This window comes from Pelophylax lessonae, assembly GCF_965119305.1.
Source record: "Pelophylax lessonae genome assembly, chromosome: 6".
NCBI lineage: Eukaryota > Metazoa > Chordata > Amphibia > Anura > Ranidae > Pelophylax > Pelophylax lessonae.
The window spans coordinates 21,085,423-21,107,701 of NC_138773.1; the positions used below are offsets into that span (position 1 = coordinate 21,085,423).

The window sequence follows — 22,279 nt, forward strand, 5'->3', positions numbered from 1 at the left end:
ATGCTTAAAGCGGAACTGCCCCTCTTGGGTGGAGCTCTGCTTTAAGGTGACTATGTGTCTTAAAGTGGAGCTAACTACTGCATATCTAAACACCACAACCTGGAACTACTATTTAATTAATTTATGATATTCAAAGCAAACCCCCCATACACCATTTCTCCATGCGAAAAGAGAAACACACAGGGATTTCTTCAGACTAACAAAAGGTAGGAATCTGTAACAAAGTTTGTTAAAATCCTTGCAATGTACATAGACACCCCCAAATACACACACCACCACCACCATTTCTAGCTGTAGTTATCTTGAGTAAGGGCAGATGATTAATGTAGTATTTACTCCCTGGAATCCATCTGCCCTTAGCTCAAGCATGAAGACAGGAGGGTGTGCTTAGCTGAGAAAGCCCCTTTTCCCAATAAGACTACTGGGATGTATAAAATAATTTGCCTAGGCCAAAAAACAGGAAGCAACTAAAGAAATGTAAAAAAAAAAAAAAAAAAGGAAAAGAATATAAATTCCTATCTATTAACTTATGCAATAAGCATAAGGATTGAAAACAGTTAATACTAATTGTAAGAACTTAGTTCCAATTTAATAAGAACCGGTGTCCAACTATGCATACTAAATTAATAACATTGTCTGAAAAAGCAGCTAAACACTTTAAAAGAGTCTCTCATTCACCTCTGTAGCTATATTCATTGTGGGGAAATGAATCTTCAAAGTTCACAACAGAGGCACTAAAATCTCATCTACTTTCCTATTACTTTCAATTGCAGCAGAATCTTGGCAGCCTGCCAGTCTTCTTGTAAGCAAACAGCCAGTGTTTCTAAGCTGTTAAAAACTGATTTCGGAGTCTTTGTTGTGATCTTTGAGAATGATTTTTTTCAGAGTACAAGCAGCTAGAAAGGTTGACACTGGCATGTTGTAAAGCTCTCTGCTTGCTAATAACATGCAAATACTTTACTGTTCATAGTTTGGGCACAGGTCAAGTTTAAGAAATAAAGTATCTCTTTATTTTTTTTTTCTCATTCCTCTTGGGGAGATTTCAATTCGCTTTCTGTCCAAGAAACATAAAAAAATGTGAAAGGAAATCTTTCAAAAGTTAGGGCAGACCCTCTTTAAATTACCATGGTGCAAAATTTTGGATTTCCCATTATAGTCTTTCTCAATGAAAACAGCCACAGGACAAAAGAAAAGAAGGTAAATCTGTGGATGGACTGCATGTTAGCATTGTGGTTGAGTGGATATATTCGATCAATATTAATGGCATGGCTATCCTTAAACGCTTGGCATCCCCCACCTAAATGTGGCAGTTCTCTAAGTTTATAGTAGATTATTTTCTATTTGTGTCCTTACCACCACTCCAGATGTTACCCCATCCAGTTATCCAGCAGTTCATGCCCTCTGGGAAGTTCATGGATGCTGGTGGCACACACACGGGCAGAATGTACGCAGTGTAAGTGATGGAGCTGGAAAGCTGAATCAATGCAATGTCTCCAGGGCTCGTATCACCACTCCACAGAGAGTTCCAGAAGATGCTCTGCACGTTGGTCGTAATCTGCTGAGAATTGGGGATCTGCAGCTGGTATGCGCCCAGAACAACCGTATAATCCGATGGGTCGGTAGACCTGAACAGCACAGAGAATGTAACACAAATATTAAAATATGTCAGCTACTTACTACAAACTAAATACAAGCATAAAAACATGACTTTTTTTTGCATGGTTTTGCGTTGATGTGAGGTTTTTTTTCTTGATAGTTGGAATAAGCTCTGGGTTCAGACTAAATTTTGCTTTTTCTCAGGTTTGGCAAATGAATGAAATACTGTAAATGAGTGTTCGGCTGAGCTGATCCTCCGGCTGGAGCATGAAGTGAGATATTTAGCAGCAAATGCAGCAGATTTCTGCTTAGGCTTGTTGTTAAATAGCCAGTGACTGCCAGCATCCTCACAACCAGTAATGTATTCCCACCCGGACCATTCAACTGTCAGCTTGGCATTTCCACCCGATGCACCAAAAGAGGAAAAAAAAAAACACTGCTCACCAAGAATGACAACCCTGGGGCTTTGCAACTAGACTATGACCATAGCAGTGCCATATTTGGTCAGTGACTTAATAGGGGATCCTGGAAGACAAAATTTGGATAAATCACCCTTGCAAGGTACCCTCCCCCTTGTTGAGGGCATATATGGTCTGGCATGGGTCAGGAAGAAGGGGGCACGCGCTCATTCCTTCTCTTTCCTGTCCTGGCTGCAAACGCAGATAAAGGTCTGATATGGATTTCATGGGGGACCACACATTTGATTTTTTCTTGTTTTTTTTTTTTTTTTTTTTTTGGGGGGGGGGGGGGTTTCGCTTAAAGTCCATACCAGACCCAAAACGGTCTGGTATAAAATTTAATCTGGGACCCCATACTGTTTAATTTTTTTTTCCTATGAGGTCCTCCTTGACATCCATACCAGACCTATCAAGGATTATGGTCTGGCATGTTTTTTTTAAAGCGAATCTTTACGCTTTTTTTTCTGTGGGGTCTCTTATTTACATTTATACCAGACTCTCATGTAAGTTAAGGTGCTGGTGCAGATGTAGGGATTCCCAGTCTGCTTTATTTACAGAGAGAAATGGCCGAGGTGTCATGTATAGGCAATTTTTTTGGCAAATGGCATTTTATTTGTTTGTAAATATCAGTTTTGCTGCAGTAGATGGTATGCATCATACAGATGCATCACTTCACAAACATGATAAGGGCATTCTCCAGACATTTTACTGTAGCACTCTCTAGTGTGTGCTACTAGAAGTGAGGATTGACAAACTATAGTTTGGCCCAGGGATAAACTGCATCTGGGTCAGGGTTATTAGAGACCAGGACTAGATAACTCATCCTGGCAGCTCTCTGGTGCCTCCCCCCGTTTCTAGGATATTGGAGAATGTTCTAGAAAATAGTGGGTGGATACTTGGAGGGGTTGCCTTGAATATTTAAGGGGCTTGTAGCCAATCCCCAGGTTGGGGGTCTGGAAGGCAACTAAGGAGCCCATAAATAGACATAAGCCATGCAAGCATGGGGGGTCGGGTGGAAGAGGGAGAAGCAGTGCTGAGCGAGGCTGTCAGTGGCCCTCGAGGAACCCCTTGCCGGGGTTGGAGGGTTTACCTCAGGCTGGAGCTCGGGAGGCTGGCCTGGAAGGATCCCACCATAGGAGGCAGTTTGAGAAATTTAAGCCGGAGAGGCAGTAGAGAGAGCAAGGACAGAAAGTGAGTAAATCAGCACGGTGCAATGACAGACAAGGGGAGAGACTGTAGCAGTGCTCTCTTAAAGTCAGCAGTGGGCCAAGTCTTCATCAAACCTTGCCCTAGGGAATCTCCATGTACATGCCAGTCAGGAGGACTGGAAACAGGAAGACAGCCAGGTGGGCTAGCAGTTTCTGCAAGCAGTGGAACTGGGATCAGAGGCCAGAAGAAGCAGAGGATGATGTGATACGTTTGTCACACTCCTTATGTTTTGCTTAGCCAAGGGACTGAGAGGGACTGAGAGTTCCTGCCTGTAATGGGCTGTTGCTGAACTAATAATAGACTGTTAGTTCCCCCAGAAGTGAGCCAACAGAAGCTGTGTAAAGAGTAGGGATGGGCGAACGGTTCAGCCCGAGCATGAGTTCAGGCTGAACATTGGCTGTTTACTCGTTCGGCCAACACCAGGATTACCAGGGGGTTTGACCGTTTGTTTCGGCCCACCGCATAACCACAATACACTGTGCTGCCACACAGAGCACTGTCAGAGCCATGATTGTAGAAAGTAATGATGACTCTATCCAATCATGGCTCATTGCTCTTAGTCCTACCCCACACTATAAAAGTATTCTTTCAATAGCGGCCATTTGTAGTGTGCTATCAGCATAGAGAGAGAGAGAACAGGGCTCTGTTTAGTGCTACTAGAGCATTAGTATGCTGTAGTGTGATATTCTGATTCTTTTGTCAGTGTAGAATATCAGCTTAGTGTAAATCTAGTGATAGTTCAGTCAGTGTGAGTGTAGTAAACGTTCAGTTTTATTTTAGTGTGAATCTAGTTTGTTTTGTCAGGGCAGGTTTACTGCATTATAGTTCAGTGCATTAGTGCACGTTTACCGCCGTATATTTCTGTGCGTTACATGCCGTTTAACACAGTAAATTTCAGTGCATTACGACCCATTTAATGCAGTTTATTTCTGTGCATTAGTGCACTTTAATGCAGTATATTTCAGTGCATTCTTGCACATTTAGCGCAGTATATTTCTTTGCGTTATTGCACGTTTAACGCAGTATATTTCTGTGTGTTACTGCATATTTAATGCAGTATATTTCAGAGCTTTAGTGAACATTTAAGGCAGTACATTTTTTTGAGTTATTGCACGTTTAATGCAGTATAATTCAATGCGTTACGTGCCATTTACATGTATATTTCAGTGCGTAAGTGCTGGTTTAACACAGTATATTTCAGTGCATTAGTGCAAGTTTAACCCAGTATATTTCAGTGTATTACATGCTGTTTAATGCAGTATACTTCAGTGCATTGCTGCACTTTTAACACAGTATATTTCTGTGCCTTACTGTAAGTTTAACACAGTATATTTTAGTGCGTTATGTGCCGTTTAACGCAGTCAATTTCTGTGCATTAGTGCACATTTAACACAGTATATTTATGTGCCTTAATGCATGTTTAACACAGTATATTTCAGTGCATTACATGCCATTTTCCACAGTATATTTCTTGGAATTAGTGCACCAGTAACGCAGTACATTTCATTGTGTTGCGTCCTGTTTAAAGCAGTATATTTCTGTGTGTTACTGCACATTTATGTCAGTATAGTTCAGTGCGTTACATGCCATTTACCGCAGTATATTTCAGGGCGTTAGTGCAGGTTTAACACAGTACACTTCTGTGCGTTACTGCACGTTTAACGCAGTATATTTCAGTGTGTTATGTGCCATTTAACACAGTATATTTCTGTTTGTTCCGTGCTATTTAATGCAGTATATTTCTGTGCGTTAGTGCGAGTTTAATGCAGTACATTTCTGTGTATTATTGCACGTTTCACACAGTATATTTTAGTGTGTTACGTGCAGAGATGTATAGTAACGAAGTAGAACTACTTAAGTACTGTACTTAAGTACCGAAATGCGGTATCTGTACTTTCCTAGAGTATAATTTTTTTCTCCTACTTCTACTTTTACTTCACTACATTTTTACGATGATTTCGATACTTCTACTCAAGTATTTTTTTTTTGTGCTGCATAGTTACTCGTTACTTTTAAAAAAATTACCACTGCCAGAACAGTAGATGGCAGGTTGCATAAAGCTCAAAAAAATGTGTATAATGTCATTTGTAAATCAGCGCATACGAAAATAAAGGCTGTGTATAATAAAAGCTGCTATACCAAATCTTTCCAATAAAAAGAAAATATGAAACAAACAAATAAATGGTGCTACAGCGCTTAAAGTGCATCAAGAAACTACTAACAAACACAGGTTAATCATTTGAATAAATCATTTGAAATAATAAAAAACAATATGATGTTCAAACTTTTGACTTCTTTCTTTAATAACTACATAACACAGTACTTGTACTTCTACTTTCAGTACTTGAGTAGAAATTTTTTTTCAAAACTACTGGTACTTTTTACTTTTAGTACTTAAGTAGCAAATTTTTTGAAAAAACTACTTGCAATACTTAAGTAAAAAAAATGTTGAATACTTTTGTACTTCTACTTAAGTAACTTTTTCTGCGAGCACTTCCACTTCTACTCAAGTCACTTTTTGATCGAGCACTTGTACTTTTACTCAAGTAGAAATTTCGAGTACTTTATACAAGTCTGGTTACGTGCCATTTACCGCACGTATATTTCAGTGCATTAGTGCACATTTAACACAGTATATTTCAATGCATTACGTGCTATTTAACGCAGTACATTTCTGTGCATTAGTGCACCATTACCGCAGTATATTTCTTCAGGAGGAGGAGGATTCTGGCAGTTTTGGAGGCATTGAAGTGGAGGAAGACATACATCAACCTTCAACAGATGGTTTTCCATCCCCAGAACCCTTGAGAGTTTACGTGGCTGGGAGGAGGCAGTTCCAGATATTGTAATCCCCAGTGACCCCGAGAAGTCTGCTTGTCATGCCTCTGCAAACTTGCAGTGCATGGGCTCCCTCATGCCTCAAAGCCTGCGAAAGGACCCAAGAATGCGTGGAATCAAGGACAAGGATCACTATTGGTTGGCAACCCTCCTTGACCACTGTTACAAGGGGAAAGTCTCAGAACTCATCCCATCCCCACAGAGGGTGCAGAAGATGAAAGCTCTTAAGGACACTTTAAAGGCGAGTTTATCGAATGCTTTTCCTGACTCTGGTAGGTTACAGTGTCATGCAAAACATAGTTTTGAGGCTTCTGTTAGTCAAGAAAGGAGCCGTAGAGAGGGGGGGCACCAAAGTGATGCATTTCACAAATTTTTTAGTCCTCGCCACCGAGGGCTCTCAGCTTCCACATCCCATTGGCAGCATCTGCATCCTATGGTGGTTGATTATCTAGGGTAAAACAGAGATGGAGAGCTTTCCAGTTGAGGATCCACTGGGTTACTGGGTCATGAGAATAGACCACTGGTCAGAACTTGTCCAGTATGCAATTGAGGTGCTGGGCTGCCCTGCATCCAGCGTGCTTTCCGAATGGGCATTCAGTGCTGCTGGAGGTTTTGTTAATTGATAATAGAATGTGTCTGTCCACAGACTCTGTGGACAGTCTGACATTTATCAAAATTAATCAGACCTGGATTACCAGCAGCTATGAAGCCCCTGATGCCGATGTCACTGATTAAGTGTTTTTGGGATGCGGAATCTCTGCAAGACTTCAAGGCTGCCTAGTGTTGTGGTTATTGATTTCATCTAAAATACATTTTTTAGGTGTTTCATAGGCACAATGAACACCCAAAGACCAATTTTTCCACATCTGTTTGACAGGTGCATATCATTTCAACTTTTGACAGCAAGGCCAAATCTTGCTTTCATCAAGAGTACCTCTATAGGGTTATGGTGTGAAGGTGCCACAGACACTCAAAGACCATTTTTTCCGCACCTATTTGACAGATGCATATCATTTCAATTTTTGACAGCAAGGCAATTCTTGCTTTCATCAAGAGTACCTCTATAGAGTTAGGGTGTGAAGGTACCTTCAACACCCAAAGATCAATTTTTCCACACATGTTACTTCTATCCAAAGTCTGCGGAAGAGACACCTGAATTTATCCAAAAATGTTTTATCTTGTTCCCGATGCACTACATTGTGGCCTCATCATACACACTGGCTCCCCAAACTGTTGTTTACAAAATGAAGAAAGCTTGCAGGGAAAATTTTATTTTTAGGCTTTATAATTGCAATTATTTCTGCAGCAGGTTCTATACACAGTACAGATGTGCCACTTTACAGGTAGGCTCAGGGAACCCTCCAGGCACTATATTGAAAGGAATTTTTCATTTTTATTGTTCTTTCTCATTTTTATGCTTTCACTTTAAGCATCAGTAAATCACTGCTCATTTAAAAATGACATTGTTTACAAACTTTTTTTTTTTATTGATACATGTCCCCCAGGGAAGTACCCGGACCCCCATAACCATTGTATGTCCAATTACTTGCATAGAAGCCTTCAAAATGGGCAGTTTTGATTTTTTCCAGTTTGGGTCCCATAGACTTCAGTGGGGTTCGATATTCGGTTCCAAAAGTTCTGGTGTGAACCGAACAGGGGGTCGTTCGACCCATCCCTAGCAACGAGGAATCAAGTTTTTGCAGTAGGAAACAAAGGCGTCAGTAAATAGGAGGAAGTGTCCCTGAATTGTTGTTGTTGTCACCCTGGACATCCCATAATCCTTGACCCCATCCAAGTTATCATCATGAAACTACAAAAAAAAAGCCAAAGACTGGTTTCTGTGTTCGGGTGGAAAAAAGGAAATGGTGTGTAAATGGCTGTGCAGCAGTGGGGAACCCTGACTTCAGCAACTTCTATGGGGATAGTGCTATATTATATTATGTAAAGAAATTATTTACCATTTTACTGTGAGCAATATTAAAACTGATGCTTCCTGCCAAACTGAATTTATTATTTTTATTTTTTTTATTTTTTAGCTTTGGTGTATGTCCTCCAGGGCAGTACCAATACCCCATGCACTTTTTTCTTTTGAGAATCCCTGGCCTATTAAACAAAAAAATGGCCATCACTGATTTCTAAGATTCCGTTTCTATTGACCTTGACTGGGTTAAGGTTCAGCATTCAAACGCCAATAAAGTTCCCCAAACTCGCCTTACACTGAACCTTTGCCTTATCACTACTTGGCAGTAAACAAAAAATGTGCATGCAATGTTATTTATTAGTTGACCAAATCCTTTGGCTATATATGCATCAGAGCAATGCATTAAACAAGCGTTACCACATTATAATTTTGTGCATGTGTGGATGCATGAGACCCCATGAAGTGGCTGATGTCAAAAGACCACATGTTTCCGCTTAACACACATGAGGACAAAACCAATTTATAGGTTTATTCATTTATATTAAGCGCTTCCTATCTGCCCCATAGCAGTTTTACTGCTACAGGGTGGCAGCTGTCCACCGGATCATGTATATATGTGATTTTAGACTTCTGCCTGCAGGGGGTGCATATATGCCGCTGGTGGGCTGCTTCTGGTGTGATCATTTACAGCAGAAGCTGATCTGCAAGTGCCGGGCAGTCCAAATCCTCCTGTACCCGCCGATCGTGGGCAATACACAGAGAACTGAGATCTGCCTAGGGGGTTTATTTACTAAAGGCAAATAAACTATGCACTGCACATACACTAACTGCCCCTGTGTCTGTGGTATAGAAAAAATATGCGATCTGCACCTAAATACAAGCAACTCCTGGCGATCACGTGACCGGCTCTCTCTCGCCTCTCTTGCCCTCCTCCATGGCTGACGTCAGCTTCAGTGCTCAGCCCCGCCCACTGGAGCTGTCAGCCGGCCAGAGAAGAAATCTGAAGAGTCAACTGAGTGCCGGCAGACGTTTGGATTTAGGTACCAATCTGGATATTTTATTTGGTTACAGTATTGCACAACTGTGCAATTTTCAGTTAAAATAACGCAGTGCCGTATTGCAAAAAAAAAAAAATTGCTTGGTCATGAAGGGGGGTAAATATTTTGATCCGAGGTCAAGTGGTTAACAGGAGCTAAATTTTCTGTACCAAAGCAGCAATTAAATTCAATGTGGAATAGATGCATCCATAATGTTCTCAATCCAAATCTTTGCTAAAAAAGAATCCCACTGATTTCCAAAAGCTTGCAATTTTATAAAGTGTCTAATTGATTCACTATTATATATGTGAGTCTGTATTCTTCAAAATAAAAGTTTAACTTAAATATCTGTTTGTTATATTTGATACATTACACTCTGAATAAGGTGACCCTTTATACACTCTGGTGTACCCTAGTCATATAAATGTTTTGGTAAGCATACATGTTTAAAGGTCATTAGTGTTCTAAAATTGTTAAATGTTAGTATATATTTTTTGTGCTTTATTTGATAAGTAGTACAGGATAGCCCAACTTACCATAGTTGACCCTTGTAAAATGCTAATATCGAGATGTAACTGGCCTGTGTACCTTGATCATGCTTTTTCAATGTACCCATTGTATGATACTTTTTTTTTTTTTACTTGTACCACCAAATTATTTGAATAAAAATAAGTTTAATAAGTAAAGAAAAAAAATAGAAATAAATCACTGCAGTACGGCTAAGGATAAAGCACAAAGGTATAAAGCATAAGCTTACAGTGAGCTCAGCACAGAGTTTAGAATTTTAGATTTCTGCTTAAAACTGTATTAATAAAGATAATTTGTTACATCGCCTTTATCACTAGTTTATCACAGGAGAAAGCAAACTTTTATGTTATTTTCCTAGATGAATTTGAACACCCCCATACATATATAAACATGTACAACTACTTACGTTTGAAAGCAATGGGCAGCACACAATACCCATTGGTTGGAGATCAGGGAGCCCCCACAAATATGGGAGCCCTGGTATTGCAGACTGATCTGCCAGGGCCAAGCTCCTTCAGTTGCATTTGTACCACCAACTATCCGGCTGCTGATGAGTGGTGTGCCACAGGCCAGCTGGCTTGATGTGGTGAAGTAAGACTGGGCTGATGTGGGATACACTGAAAAATAATACAACTAATTAGAGATAAATTAATTCATTAGGATCAGATCTCAGATCTTTGACTAAACATAACTAAATCAGGTCAGGAAAATTGGAAATCCAGACAGTCATGACTCAGATGTGACATAAAGAATTCTCCAGCCTTTTATTTACTGTGTGGAGTCTTATAGCTAGAAGGGTAGTTTTTAAACGTATCTTTGGAGATAAAAATATATTTGAGATTCAGTTTTAAGGGTATAGGGGAAATCTCCTTAATTCTGTATTGAAAATATCTACAAAAAAGGGTATGTCAGACTTGACTTCATCCCATATTAGAATAAATAAAATGATTATATATATATATATATATATATATATATATATATATATATATATATATATATATATATATATATATATCCTCTATAAAGAAGACAAAGTTGAGGACAAATAAGGTATCAGGATGAAATAGTTAAGGTTCCAAATGACTCATTATTAAACTAGTGTAACTTGGTGCAAATGTAGTACCCATTGCTGTTCCTTTTTTGTATGATGTAATCAAATGAAAACAAAAAGGTTAATCATCATAATGAACTGTTTAGCCTCCAGTAGGAATTACTTCTGTCTATCTGACATGAGTGGGTCTGTGTATAAGTAACTAGAAACAGTTTTTATGCCATACTTGTGTAATCGGCTATATTCCAATGTTGGTATACTATACAGCAGTGGTCTCCCCAGCTACAGCCAGTGGGTCAAATGCGCCCCTTTGCTTACCTTTATCCGGCCCTCAGGGGAACAACTCCTCTCACTGACACCAACAATGGGGCATTTTTCCTCCCACTAATACCAATGATAGGCCACCTTTTCTCCTTCTACTGACTACAGGCACTATGTAATTTTTTTTACTTTACTGACGCTGGGGCATTTTGTACTTCCACTTGCCACTCCGGCCCCCCCTAAAGTTTGAAGGGCAGTAAACCGGCCCTTTGTTTAGAAAGTTTGGAGACCCCCTGCTATAGAGGAATTAGACATTAGGAGCAATTCGGCCTTGTAGTAACTGTGTGGAGTCCCATACATAGAAGAATAGCTTTTTATCAAATCTTTGGAGATGAAAATCAAAAATATTCTGACAGGAAGTGGTAAAGGAATTATTGTCTGATATTATGGATCTTCTGGGGTTTCTATTAGAGATTTATGGAGTTTAGGCACATTATAGAAAAAATCTATTTACAATAAAATTCACAAAAATAAGTTTACAATACAATATACTGTATAATACATTTGCAATATCCAACGCAAGAGCTAAACACGTACTGAAATAGACTGTTGCACTTCTCTGCTGGAATTCCATATGTATTAAGCTTTGATTGGTTTGCTATTATTAGTTTTTTGGGATTATAATATAATTATACTGTATAATATGGTAACCGCTTTTACTGCCTTGCTGATTAATTGCCAAATAAAGTCTTGATTGGAAATACTGTCCGCCTTCTTGTTGAAACATTATATTTTACTAACTACTTACTTACTGGCAATGGGTCACTTATCTCAACACACCAATGCATGGGCATATTAATGCTTCAGCGATTGGTGTACAATGAATAACAATATACCTACAAAAGCAGGACTTATTTATGAGAATTTTATATACAGATTAACAGTGTTATATGCCCTCTTGCAATGTAAATGTTTATAAACTGGTATCTACACCAGTTTGAGATGGTTTGATTGGAGATTGTGATTCATTAAAATGAGTAATAATAATATATACTTTTATGTTTATGTTGAACAAGTATATAAACATTGATTCAAAGGCCAAAAAAAAAAAAATTATTTTCATATTTTGGGATTGGATTCTACAACTGAGATAATGAAAGTTAGTTAAAGCAGTATTGAACCCAACAGCAAACATTTATTATATTGCAGCTTAGCAATCATTTGATGTGATGGCTGCATTCGTTTTCTGTTGGGTTTCTTTCTTATATTTTCATCTGGTGATCCAACCAGTAAGTCTGTTGTTTTTTTTTCAGCTCTCTTGCAGTTACAGGAGTTAAAAAGCCAGATTTGAACTCAACCACTCAAAGAAAAAGTTAAATAAAATTGTATATAACAATACTCACTGGGCTGTAAAGAATAAATGTACTTTAATAAGAAATATATATCACAAAACAGTGAAAATGTGCAAAAAACAGCTTTAAAATGGTACCAAAATACACGTCATACACCTAAAAACACTCCATATATCTGTATATGAGTCCCTATATATATCAATGTATTGGAAATAACATTCAAGAAGTGAAGTGCTAATGATGGTGATCCCATGTATAGTAACGGAACTATGGGAGATAAGACAGTTCAACATTATTGGAGAGCAAGCCTTAGATCATTCAATGGTGATGTCCTTGTAAAAGGTGATGGAAACATCATAAATGGAAAGAGAAATGAGGGAACATAAATTTATGGTTACCCCATACTGTTGAACTTTCCACAATGATTTGGGAAGATATGAGCTAATGTGGTCCAGAGGATGATGAATGTTCCCCAAAGACAGATACACACGCTAAATGTGGCATTTGATGATCGATTCCAAAAAAGGACTTTGTGAACAAAACCTTCCTCGCACATCCAGGCTAATAGATGTCCTCCAAATTATCAAAATAGGACCCACAGTCACAGAGTTAATGGCTATGTTTGTAGAAACAGGCAAATGGTAGTATACTCATCTGTACGGTAGATTCATAAAGAAGTAGAACCATGGTTCTCCTACATATGGGTGCATCTCCCAAAAGTCCATACTTCTATACCAGCGGATCACCAATGGGGCTAGGAGCAGTGGTGGATAATGACTACCCCTGACTGGTTTCGCTGGGTACGGGCCGGCTGCTTCAGAGGCAAAGGGAAAGTTACAGGAATGAGACAGACCATATACCACAGACATAGGGTTAAAATGACCAGCTTTAATTGTTTTTATTAAACCTTTATCCCAAAAGGAAAATAAACTGTTTGGTGTAACTGATTATAAAGCTGGAGTGCAGCTTCAATTTGTTACTGTAATTAAATCTGCTAGTACTTCTAACACTCCCCTCGCCCCAAATTGACAATGCTGCTGTCCAAAGGTGCCCCTTGTCTTCATTCCTCCAGAGCAGTGTCTCCCTAATACAAGAGTTGTGTTATTGGCAAGATTACCAAGTGAAAACAGAGGGGGGGGGGGGGGAGCCTAAAAGCAAGAAAAATATTGCAGCCACCAAATCTAATGATTGGTAAGCTGCAATATATTACATTTTTGGTTTTGGGTTTAATACTACTTTAAGACATTCCTCTATCTATCTATCTTACTAGGTTTAGGGGACAGAAATAAAAAAATATTTTTTTAACCACTTTGCGTCCGTATACATTGCTGCTACTGCAGCAATGTGGCTTGTTATCGTCCAGCGACGTAGACCTACGTCGCTGGACTCCTCCCCTTGTGGGAGGCTCGCTCCTGCTGTGTTCAGTCACAGCGGGAGTCGGGCCAGGGGAGGAGCAGCGGCGATCGCCGCTGCTCTTTCCCGATCATCGGGGAATCGAGTGTGGAGATCCGCCCGCTTGTGCATAGCTGAACCCGCAATCTGTCCCTGTGTCACTCAGTCACCTCCCCCCACACATGTCAGTAAGCACCAGGCATACATTAACCCCTCCCTCTCCAATAAAATTAACCCCTTCCCTGCCAGTGTCATTTTTACAGTAACAGTGCATATTTATAGCATTGATTACTGTAGTAATGTCACTGGTACCCCCAAAAATGTCAAAAATGTCAGTCAAGGGTCCGATCTTTCCGCCGCAATGTCGCAGTCCCGCAAAAAAAAATCGCAGATCGCCGCCATTACTCGTTAAAAAAAAAAAAAAAAAAAAATGACAGAAAACTTTCCCTTAGTTAGTAAACGCAATAACTTGCGCAAACCAATCAAAATACGCTTATTGCGATTTTTTTTACCAAAAATATGTAGCAGAAAACAAATTGGCCAAAAATTATAAAAAATTTTGATTTTTACATTTTTTTGGGGGGAATTTCATATAAAAAAATGTGAAAAATATTGTTATTTTTTCAACATTTTCGCTATTTTTTTGTTTATAGCGCAAAAAGTAAAAATCGCACAGGTGATCAAATACCACCAAAAAAAAGCTCTGTTTGTGGGAAAAAAAGGACGTAAATTTTGTTTGGGTACGGCGTTGCATGACCGCGCAATTGTCAGTTAAAGTCGCACAGTGCCGAATAGCAAAAAGTGGCCTGGACGTAAGACAGCAAAATCCTCCAGTGGTAAAGTGGTTAAATAGTTATCTCTGCCTTGAGTTACTTACCTTGTCTGCTCTTCTGATTGCTATGTCAGTTTTTTTCTTGAGACAATTCAATTGTATTGTTGCCTTTTAAGTTATAATAAGTGTGTTTTGACTTTTAGGGTTGGTTATTTTTTTGAAAATCTTCCATCACCAAGCTACACATTCACTCCCTAGTTATTTCTCACCTTGACTATTGCAACTCCCTTCTCATAGGCCTACCACTCCATAGGCTATCCCCTCTTCAGTCCATCATGAATGCTGCTGCCAGGTTTATCCACCTTACCAACCGCTCAGCCTCTGCCTCCCCTCTCTGCCAATCCCTACACTGGCTCCCAATTGCCCAGCGAATTAAATTCAAAATACTAACCACAACATACAAAGCCATTCACAACTCTGCCCTGAGCTACATCACCAATCTTGTCTCCAAATATCACCCAAACCGTCCTCTCCGCTCCTCTGAAGACCTCCTACTCTCAAGCTCCCTTGTCTCCTCCTCTCATGCTCGTCTCCAGGATTACTCCAGGGCCTCTCCCATCCTCTGGAACGCTCTACCTCACTCTGTACGGCTATCTCCTACTCTAGCTGCTTTCAGGCGATCCCTGAAAACTCATCTCTTCAGGGAAGCCTATCACACCGCCAACTAATCTGCCATCAGCTCATTCCCTTTATCATTCATTCATTCCCTACTCTTAACTCTTGTAACACCTGCCCCACCCCATTAGATTGTAAGCTCTTCTGAGCAGGGCCCTCTAAATCCTCTTGTATTTTATTGTATTGTATATGTACTGTCTCCCTCTAATATTGTAAAGCGCTGCGTAAATTGCTGGCGCTATATAAATTCTTAATAATAATAATAATAATCATTATTGTATAAAAGCAGTTTCCTTTGCTGGAAACTGGGTAGAACGGGGGTTTCTTTTTTTTACGTTTGTAGTAATACAAGTGCTTAAGAAATCATCTATTTCAGGATAATTGTCTAGAATGGGATTTATGATTTGATTATCTTCTGGAGATATGATAGGGAGGATGGTTGAGGATTTCCCATTGTACATCTTTAAACAGCTAGCAGTTTGAAAGGTTTCTTCAACGTGTTCTAGTTTCTTTTCCCAGTACAGAAACATACTGATGGGATAATTGTCTTTCTTTCTTGACTTTCCATGTCCAAGTTTGTCTATTACAGTGGAGAAAATGAAGACTCATATGACTGGCTTAGTGTACTGAAATATGTATAGAACTCCAAAATATGTTGGAGCTATAAAAATGTACAATGGGCACAGCAGGTATGCAGACCTAGGAAATAAGCGTGGAGATGGTGGAACTGGGAATCCTTCACAATGGGCACAGCAGGTATGCAGACCTGGGGAATAAGCATGGAGATGGTGGGAATCCTTCACAATGGGCACAGCAGGTATGCAGACCTGGGAAATAAGCCTGGAGATGGTGGGAAACCTTCACAATGGGCACAGCAGGTACGTAGACCTAGGAAATAAGCCTGGAGATGGTGGCAAAACCTTCACAATGGGCACAGCAGGTATGCAGACCTGGGGAATAAGCATGGAGATGGTGGGAATCCTTCACAATGGGCACAGCAGGTATGCAGACCTGGGAAATAAGCCTGGAGATGGTGGGAAACCTTCACAATGGGCACAGCAGGTATGCAGACCTAGGGAATAGGCGTGGAGATGGTGGGAATCCTTCACAATGGGCACAGCAGGTATGCAGACCTGGAAATAAGCATGGAGATGGTGGGAATCCTTCATAATGGGCACAGCAGGTATGCAGACCTGGGGAATAAGCATGGAGATGGTGGGAATCCTTTACAATGGGCACAGCAGGTATGCAGACCTGGGAAATAAGCCTGGAGATGGTGGGAAACCTTCACAATGGGCACAGCAGGTACGTAGACCTGGGAAATAAGCCTGGAGATGGTGGGAAACCTTCACAATGGGCACAGTAGGTATGCAGACCTGGGGAATAAGCATGGAGATGGTGGGAATCCTTCACAATGGGCACAGCAGGTACGCAGACCTGGGAAATAAGCCTGGAGATGGTGGGAAACCTACACAATGGGCACAGCAGGTACATAGACCTGGGAAATAAGCCTGGAGATGGTGGGAAACCTTCACAATGGGCACAGCAGGTATGCAGACCTGGGAAATAAGCCTGGAGATGGTGGGAATCCTTCACAATGGGCACAGCAGGTATGCAGACCTGGGAAATAAGCATGGAGATGGTGGGAATCCTTCACAATGGGCACTGCAGGTATGCAGACCTGGGAAATAAGCATGGAGATGGTGGGAATCCTTCACAATGGGCACAGCAGGTATGCAGACCTGGGAAATAAGCCTGGAGATGGTGGGAAACCTTCACAAGGGGCACAGCAGGTATGCAGACCTGGGAAATAAGCCTGGAGATGGTGGGAAACCTTCACAAGGGGCACAGCAGGTGTCCACACCCAGGATTGCAGTGCAGAGATGGATGAAACTCCTCATAACAGGTACAGTAAGTGTGTAGACTTGCAGAGCATGGATAGTAAGAGCACCTCCTGATGGAAACACGAGATGTGAAGACCCAATAACTTAGCACAGGGATGTTGGGAACTCTTCATAATGAGCAAGGAAGGTGTATAGACTTGGGAATTCAGCTCAGACATGGTGGGACCTCCTCATAATGAGCATAGCAAGTGTCCAGACCCAGAAACTCAGTGCAAGGATGGTGAGAACCCTTCATAATGGGTTGAGCCATTGTACAGATATGGGAACTCACTGTGGGGATGGTGTGAACCTGCTATAATGGGCGTAACAGGTGCACAGATCTAAGAACCCACCAACAGAGTTCCAGGCTTTAGAAGAGATCGTCAAGGGATTTAATTCTCCATCATCCACCGAACAATGAAATATTGGCCTAAGCATAAGCCATGGCCTTGCATCTACCAAAGTCATACCAGAACTTACATCAGGTCATTCTGAAGTTAATAATCCTTTTTCCAAAGACCAACATGTAGATAAAGAGCTGTGCATGATTTTTTTTAATGTACATGGATTAGTAGGAATGGAAGTTTGAAGAAGGCAATTGCTACTATTTAGTAATCATATATTTGTGGCAGAAAGGAATGATCACTTACCTGCCAGGAGTAGAAAGCCAATGAGATATGTAATGCCCTCCATGGTTTTCCTCTGCTCTGCTCCCTTACTCGCATATGACTGGACTGGTACATTACTAAAAGACCCGTTTTCAGCTCCGTTGTAAAATGTGAACAGACCTGTTCATTAGGAAGTTTTCTTACCTTTCATAAATATAAACAAAATGTTCTGTTATCAGGAATTTTCATGGTCCCTGCATAGTTGTCATGCAGTTGTCAGCTAGAAAACAGTTCAAACTGAAACCAGTTCAAGCAGAAAAAAATTCTGCTTCAACCTTTTTCTTCTGCATACTCCTAAAACTTTAAACCTAAGTCAGCCTTCTTAGAGGGGTCAATAATAGGGGCTTTGTTATGTGTTGGCCCCCTCATTATAAAAATGTGGGTTCCGAGCAGCGTTGTGTCAGTGTGTGTTGGAGTAGTTTAGGGAGAGCTGACAGTGTGGAAGTATGGAGAGTTAAGCCTCGTGCACACGCACCGATTGTTGGCCGTGAATTTTCGGCCAACGTCCGATCGGCCGATTGTTGGCTTGTTAGTATGATGCTTCCAACAACCGACTGCGACTTTTCGTCCGAACAAAATCTGGTGTGCATGCTATAAAATTTTTGTTGGACGGCCGATTTTCCATCAGTCAGTACAGATTTCGGCAGACAAAAATCAGATGAGCAAGACTGGGCATGCTCAGAGAAGAAAAAACACACGGAAAGTCAACCATCACATGACATCACTTCTGAAGTTGGTTGTTGTTGGCCGAAAAAATGTGTGTGCAGTCTAGAGCACATTTCAACCAACACAACAACACTGGACAAAAGACGGCCGATTGGTCGGCCAACAGCATTAAGCCTCGTACACACGCAACGTTCGTTGGCCGTGAATTTTCGGTCAACGTCCGATCGGCCGATTGTCAGCTTGTTAGTATGATGCTTCCAACAACCGACTGTGACTTTTCGGCCGAACAAAATCTGGTGTGCATGGTATAAAATTTTTGTTGGCCGTCAACAGAACGGCCGATTGTTCTTCAGTCAGTACAGATTTCGGCATACAAAAATGTGATGAGCAAGACTGGGCATGCTCAGAGAAGAAAAAACACACGAAAAGTAAACCAGAACATGACATCACTTCTGCGGTTGGTTGTTGTTGGCCGACCAAATTCGTGTGCAGTCTAGAGCACAATTCAACCAACACAACAACACTGGACAAAAGACAGCCGATCGGTCGGCCAATAATCGTTGCGTGTGTAGGAGGCTTAACTATCCTAGGCGTGCGTACAGGGTATGCCAGATGTGCCTGGGCATGCCCAAATTACCTCCTGCGCATTACATGCTTGCCAACAGTCAGTGATTGTCCCCCTACAGCTTAGTCCTTGACCAAGGGCTATGAGGATAGCAGCACTATTAATGCTTCTAAATACAAACACTATATTTTATAATACAGTGTGGTGAATGTATGCCTTGTGTTCACAGTTCAGAGACCTACAGCCTTTTTAGGACTACCTTTTTGTGTAAGTGTCAACAACACCCTTTAGTTTCTGCACTCCTCTGGCATTTTTTATTTTCTTCCATTAACTTTTAGGTTAGGGTCAGGGTGTGACAATGGCACTAACCTTCTGACCGTTCTTTGGCACATAAAGTTCTCACACATACTTTGCCTGGCACAGGTCATCAGTCTGGCAGTACAGCATTCCCTGATTAAGCACCCTGGCTTCCATGGGGTACTGTGTCAGGCCAAAAGAGTTTTTTTCTAGGTGCCATTCTAGGTGATCATACACCTGGCAGGAACATAGAGCCAATACAAGCTGTTTGCCAACTGCAGATCAATGGCCCCCTACATGCTGAAACTCGGTGCTAACCATGCTTCAAGGGCTGCACCAGCAACAACATGCCATCTATTATTACCTGTGGAATTTCAGTATGATGAAAGGCTCTAGAAACTGGAATTTTTTTCACCGTGTCAGTGGCCCAGCCTTAAGGATGGGTGCAGCATCTTGGCAGCTTTTGAAGAGTTGACCAAAATAGTGAGTTGTGACGAGGTGAGGACTAGTGGTACAATTATTCTTATGTTCCTCCTGGAGCAGAATCTATGTGGCCTGATAGACCAGGTATTTTAGGAACAGCAGCAAGAGGAAGAGTAGGACTTGCTTCAGAGCCAGCAGGATCCCCTGTCTACTGCATCCATCCTCGTGAGGAAGAGGTAGCAGGAGACATTGGAGGAATATGAAGGAGGAAGATGTTTGGCATGCTAGTGGAGAGGAAGAGAAGAAAGAAATAGGACAGGCTTCGAGGGAAAAATTTGACCCCTCCCAAAACCCAGGAGTTGTATGTGGGTCGGGTGAGATTGTTGAGGGCAATGTTGTCCTCAACAACACAACTGGTGTTCTCAGCTGCAGGTAATTCGTGGCAAATGTTCAAATACCTGGGGCATGAAAGAGAGGGACAAATATTGGGATGGCCTTACTATTGTAAACCTGATACAAGGAGAAAATGGCCTATGTACACCCACCAACCCAGAAGGAGCTCAAAACGCAGCACTTTGAGGCCATGCAGGATAAGAATCTCTTGGCTACATTTCCCAATGGTGGATGCGCTCTCAAGAATCCTATCCACTGACTGCTGAAAGAAGGAGTGGTGGTGGCTGCTTTTATGACTTTTTTTTAAACCACAGCAGACAGACCCGGCAGCAGAAAACATTCAGAGGCAGTGCCTCAATCACATCATTTCCAGCTATATCAGGTTGAGGATTAATGCAGACATTCTTAGAAGTGAGGACCCCAAAGACTTTTGGGTGTCTAGGCTGGCTGGAGCTTGCACAGTATGCACTTCAACCAGTGGACAGTCTGAGTAGACTTTTAGCATAGAAGGAGATTTTGTTACTGAGAGGTGAATGCTTGATGCTATGGACTACATTTTTGTGCCATCTGACATCCCCCTTCAATAAAGGTATCTACAACCATTACCAGCTTCTGCCACCTCTCCTGGCCTATTCCAGTTCTCAAGTACTGTAAAGCTGCCACACATAATGCTCTCATAGCTGAGCCTTAGCTCCCAAATTTCATATGATTGCTTCAGGTTAAATCCTGCTTTATGCCTTGAAGTCTGTAGCCTTTTCCCTTGCTGCAGCATTGTAAATGTGCCACACAACGGGGGTTATTTACTTAAACTGGAGAGTGCAGCTCTGCATAGAAACCAATCAGCTTCCAGGTTTTATTGTCAAAGCTCAATTGAACAAGCTACAGTTAGAAGCTGATTGGCTCCCATGCACAGCTGCATCAGATTCTTGGTGCGCTAAAGCTTAACCCATGCTCAACTTTTTCTAATGTTCACTGCTGTGAAAATTTTGAAATGTGCCCCAAAGTTTACAATCTGTTCCAGTGTTTCAGCATTGCAAATTTGCCACAGCTGAACATTGGCTGCCATATTTCTAATCTCTGCTGCAGAGCAAATCCTGCTTTGCAGCCTATATTAGTACTTCAGAACAACATATTTAAAGAGGCATTCGGGAACTTTTAGGCTGGGTTCACACTTAAAACAGATGCAGCTGACAATGTTTTTCCGTTTCAGGGACAAATCAGGCCCACATTTTTGCCTGAATTTGGACCTGAAACTGAGCCAAAGATGCACAGGACCCCTGTACAATTTGCTTCCCAGCCTCCCTGGAGATGTGTGAACCGGCTCCATTGAGAGCCGGTCACTATCTCCTGTCATGCGAATTGCAGAGAAACCTGCATCCAATTTGCATAAGTGTGAACTCAGTCTAAGGCTCCATGTACACGGGACGTTGTAAATGGCCGTTTAGGAGCAGTTGGGCGTTTTTTACAGAAGCCCCTGAACCCACCTACATGTTGTCTTATCTGTCCATGTACACTGGGTCGTTTACAGTCATTTGCAGGCAGTTGAGTTCAGGGAAGTTTTTTTGGAAAGCAATTATTTGCGTTCGAACGTGTGTTTCCTGGCGTTTCAAACGCAAAAACGCGACCGAACGCGATGACCCATGTTTAGCGTTCGCATTTTTCCATTTAAAGGGGAATAATTTTTTTGAATGGTTCTAAACGCAAACGCCCGCTAAACACGGGTGCAAACGCGACCTAACAGACGTTTCAAACGTCCTAAAAATTCCAGCATTCAAAGGGACTTTTAACAACGTCCCATGTACATGGAGCCTTAGACTTGTATGTGTAAAAACTTAAAACAAGCTCCATAGCTCTGGTGAGGCAGCTCCCACACAGCAAGGCTTTCTTTCAATGGCCACCCAACAGTAACCCAACCACAGAGATAAAGAAAGGAGCACCAGACTAAAACTGAAAAAAAGTGTCTGAAATAATTTTAATGGTTGGTAAAAAAAACAAAAAAACAAATCGAATAAAAAGAGCCAATTTGTTTTGGGAGCAATACCACTTCCCCTTCACCAGGCCCTCCATTACTGCTCAGTAACTGTTGTCAAGTTGTGGAAGTTCAAAAGTATTTCTGTTAAAGATCATTGAGGTCACTGTTTTCTCTGAGTCCATCCAAGTTTTAACCTGTGTTGAGTGCTGATGGGGGGGGGGGGATGTTGCCCCTGAAATGCAATGGATTTTTTATATGACTTTTTACCAATAATTACAATTATCTCAGACTCTTTTATCCATTTTTTTGGGCTGGCTTC

At 41.2% G+C, this 22,279-nt stretch overlaps 1 protein-coding gene across 1 annotated transcript in view; it reads right to left on the reverse strand.

The window, feature by feature from the left end:
* The window catches only part of LOC309558481 (serine protease 33-like), a gene marked incomplete at both ends in the record, with an annotated part of 38,151 nt that extends 17,391 nt beyond the window's left edge, over nucleotides 1–20,760 (reverse strand). The window contains 3 exons of the mRNA XM_082261552.1: nucleotides 1,354–1,625; nucleotides 9,994–10,204; nucleotides 20,595–20,760. Of these exons, the coding sequence (XP_082117678.1) occupies nucleotides 1,354–1,625; nucleotides 9,994–10,204; nucleotides 20,595–20,760 (649 nt within the window). The remainder of the gene's footprint in view (nucleotides 1–1,353; nucleotides 1,626–9,993; nucleotides 10,205–20,594) is intronic.
* Between the last annotated feature and the right edge of the window lie 1,519 nt (nucleotides 20,761–22,279).